At 39.1% G+C, this 3,928-nt stretch overlaps 2 protein-coding genes across 2 annotated transcripts; both read left to right on the top strand.

The window, feature by feature from the left end:
- LOC109329360 lies at positions 718–1,431 on the top strand. The gene has a single exon (XM_019563028.1). The coding sequence runs from the start codon at positions 718–720 to the stop codon at positions 1,429–1,431; it is 714 nt and encodes a 237-aa protein (XP_019418573.1).
- LOC109329359 (RNA-directed DNA polymerase homolog) lies at positions 1,522–2,697 on the top strand. The gene is made up of 2 exons (XM_019563027.1): positions 1,522–1,767; positions 2,491–2,697. Exons 1-2 carry the CDS (start codon positions 1,522–1,524, stop codon positions 2,695–2,697), a joined length of 453 nt encoding a protein of 150 aa, XP_019418572.1.

Here is a 3,928-nt window from a genome sequence, read left to right as displayed (position 1 = left end):
TACATGTTGAAGGAAGAAGCAACAAATTGATGGGAATATGTTAGAAGACAATTAAAAGCAGAACAACGAGTTCCTACCTGGGTGCTTTTCAAGGAGAAGTTCTTATAGAAATATTTTTCCGATGATCTAAGGAGAAAGAAGAAAATTGAATTCTTCCAATTGGAGCAAGGAAGCATGTCTGTAGGAGAGTATGCAACAAAATTTGAGGAGCTTGCCAAATTCTCCTCGTACTATAATCAGAAACCGGATGAACACTCTAAATGTGTAAAATTTGAGAGCGGTCTCAAGCCGGAATTGAAAAAGGTGTTTGGCCACCAGGAGATTCGTGATTCCCCAACCTTTGTGAATAAGTGTCGCATTTGTGAAGATGATTCCAAGGCTAAACAAGATGCAGTGGGGAGTGCAATTCCTTCAAAGAGCTATGGTCCCCAACGGAATACTATGCAAAACCGGCGAAAAGAGAAAATGCAGCAAATCAGTCGCAAGCCTTACCGCCCGCCATCTAGACACACACGACCTACTTTTAGACCCTAAAACTCTCTGCTCTCTGCTTTTGGAAATCGATACCAACAACAAAATAGAGCTCCTCAGTGTAATAGGTGTCACCGCTATCATCACGGATCGATGTACCTAAGAATAGGTAGTGGATGCTTCCATTGCTAGGACCCATGACATTTCAAACAGGATTGCCCCAAGTTGAAACAAGGGATGAACTCCATGATTGCTTCTAGACCCAAGGAGAAGGGTCAAGTTTTTACCATGAGTGGGGCTAAGGTTACTCGCTCAGAAGATTTGATTCAGGCTACGTGCTTTGTTAATGAAGTTCCTTTAATTGTGTTGTATGATTCAGGTTCAACCCATTCATTTATATCTATCAACTGTGTGAAGCAATTTGGACTATCCATTGATTCTTTACCATTCGATTTGATTGTCTCTACTCCAACCGATGCACCTGTAGTAGCATTTATGTTACGTATGAATTGTCCCATTGTCATCAAGGGTAGGAAATTTTTGATTGACTTGATTTTCTTGCCCTTGTCTAATTTGGATGTTATTTTGGGAATGGACTGGTTGTCTGGAAACCATGTTCTCTTAAATATCTTTGACAAAACTATAGTCTTTCAAACTCGAGACTGCTTCGTCTTGGATCAAGATGGATTGAAGTTTATGACTGCCAATCAAGTAACGACCTCTTTGAATGAAGGAGCTCTTGCATATATTCTCTTATCTTCTTTGAAAGTAGAGGTTTATCAAAAAATCATTCAAGTGCCAGTAGTTTCTGAATTTCCAGAAGTTTTTCCAGATGACATACCCGAATTGCCGCCACTACGAGAGGTTGAATTCACTATTGATTTAGTTCCTGGAGCTGAGCCTATTTCAATAGCTCCACATAGAATGGCTCCTAAGGAGTTAGAAGAATTGAAGTCATAGTTGGAAGATTTATTGAAGAAACAATTTATCCGACCAAGTGTATCCCCTTGGGGTGCTCCTGTTCTGTTTGTAAAGAAAAAGGATTGTAGTATGAGGTTATGCACAAATTATCGGCAGTTGAATAAAGTGACAATAAAGAACAAGTACCCTTTACCCAGGATTGATGATTTAATGGATCAACTTAGAGGAGCTTCATTATTCTCTAAGATTGACCTTAGATCGGGTTATTATCAAATTCGTGTCAGGTCGGAAGTTGTTCCAAAGACGACTTTCAGAACGCGTTACAGACATTTTGAGTACCTTGTGATGCCATTTGGTGTAACAAATGCTCCTGTGGTGTTTATGGATTACATGAATAGAATATTTCATCGCTTTTTGGATTCATTTATAGTGGTCTTCATAGATGATATCCTTATATACTCCAAGAAAAGGAAGAACATGGAACACATCTCAAGATTGTTTTGAAGACTTTGAAGGATAACAAATTATACGCCAAATTGTCTAAGTGTGAGTTTTGGCTTGAGAAAGTGAATTTCCTCGGACATGTGATATCCAACGAAGCAATTGCGGTGGATCATGCAAAAGTAGAAGTCGTAATGGAATCGGCTACTCCAACTAGTGTGAAAGAGATTATGAGTTTACTTGGATTAGCTTGTTACTATAGGAAATTCATAGAAGGATTCTCAAGGTTGGCGATGCCTTTGACCCAATTGACTAGAAGGGGAAACCGATTGTTTGGACTGTGAAGTGTGAGGACATTTTCCAAGAATTTAAGAAGAGATTAACTTCATCACTAGTGTTGACTCTTCCAATCCCCAACATTAATTTTAATGTGTATTGTGATGCATCCAAGCAAGGTTTAGGTTGTGTGTTGATGCATGATAAGAAGGTAGTGTCTTATGCATCAAGGCAACTGAAGCCCCACGAGCAGAACTATCCTACCCATGATCTCGAATTAGTAGCCGTGGTTTTGCTCTCAAGATTTGGAAACATCACTTGTATGGTGTGAGATTTGAGGTTTTCAGTGATCATAAAAGTTTGAAGTACCTTTTCAATTAGAAGGAGCTGAATATGAGACAGAGGAGATGGATGGAGTTTCTCAAGGATTGTGACTTTGGACTTCAATATCACTCCGGAAAAGCGAACGTGGTAGCTGATGCTTTAAGCAGAAGGTCTCTACACATGTTTGCACTTATGGTGAAAGAGTTGAAGCTAATCGAAGAGTTGAGAGACTTGAACCTAGCGATTATGTGTTTGCTTGTTTAGTGTGCCAGAAAGCAAAGATTAAGCATCAAAGACCTGGTGGAGAAGTACAACTCCTAGAATTTCCAGTTTGAAAGTGGGATAGCATAGCCATGGATTTTGTCACGAGTATTCCTAGAACTCGGGCGGGCTATGATTCTATTTGGGTTATAATTGATAGACTGTCTAAGTCTTCTCATTTTATTCCAATCAACATCAGGTATCCTTTGGATAAGTTGGCTCACTTATACATCATGGAGATTTTTAGAGTACACGGTGTTCCATCATGTATCATATCCGATAGACATCCACGTTTCTCATCAAACTTCTGGAATAATTTGTAAATGGCTTTGGGTACGAAGTTAAAGTTGAGTTTGACCTATCATCCCCAAATTGGTGGACAATCAGAAAGGACAATTCAATCGTTGGAAGATCTTCTTAGAGCTTGTGTGCTAGAACAACTTAGAAGTTGGGATCAATTTTTGCCTTTGATTGAATTTACTTACGACAATAGTTGTCACTCCAGCATTGGAATGGCACCCTTTGAAGCTTTATATGGAAGGAAGTGTAGAACTCCTTTGCGTTGGTTTGAAACAGGTGACCATTTAGTGTTGGGACCCGAGGTGGTACAATAAACTACAGAGAAGATCAAGATGATAAGGGAAAACATGAAGATTGCTCAAAGTAGGCAGAAGAGCTACTTTGGCAAAAAGAGGAAGCCCCTTGACTTTAATGAAGGTGATCATGTTTTCATGAGAGTAATCCTGGCCACTGGAATTGGTAGGATCCTAAAATCTCGAAAGCTTACCCCTAGATTCATTCGTCCTTACCAAATACTTAAGAAGATTGGTCTTGTCGCGTATCAGATCGCATTACCTCCGATTCTATTAAATCTTCACGATGTATTCCATGTATCACAACTTCGGAAGTAAATTCCTGATCCTTCGCATGTGATTGAACCGAATGTGATACAATTGAAAGAGGATCTTACTTTAAGACGCTAACTGTGAGGATAGTTGATCGTAGTGTGAAGCAGTTGCGTGGGAAAGAGATTACTCTAGTAAAAATGATTTGGAGTCAAATGGATGATAGAGATGCTACGTGGGAACTAGAAAGTAACATGAGAAGTGACTACCCTCATCTATTTTAGGAAGGTATGAGTTAAATTTCGGGACGAAATTTCTGTTTGGTGGGGAGGATTATAACACATATATTTTTCCTTATCTGAATTATGAATTTAATTAGTGTATTAAAT

Source organism: Lupinus angustifolius, chromosome LG16 (assembly GCF_001865875.1).
Source record: "Lupinus angustifolius cultivar Tanjil chromosome LG16, LupAngTanjil_v1.0, whole genome shotgun sequence".
Lineage (NCBI taxonomy): Eukaryota > Viridiplantae > Streptophyta > Magnoliopsida > Fabales > Fabaceae > Lupinus > Lupinus angustifolius.
Note: the sequence above shows the minus strand (reverse complement) of the source record. Positions and strands in the feature narration are given on the sequence as shown.

What these genes read in the sequence shown, in the direction of transcription:
- LOC109329359 (XM_019563027.1), top strand. Translation starts at nt 1,522, where the DNA reads ATGAGGTTATGCACAAATTATCGGCAGTTGAATAAAGTGACAATAAAG. An exon ending in GTGTAACAAATGCTCCTGTG is followed by an intron (nt 1,768 to 2,490) that starts GTGTTTATGGAT and finishes CTTTTCAATTAG; the next exon opens with AAGGAGCTGAATATGAGACA.
- LOC109329360 (XM_019563028.1), top strand. Translation starts at nt 718, where the DNA reads ATGATTGCTTCTAGACCCAAGGAGAAGGGTCAAGTTTTTACCATGAGT.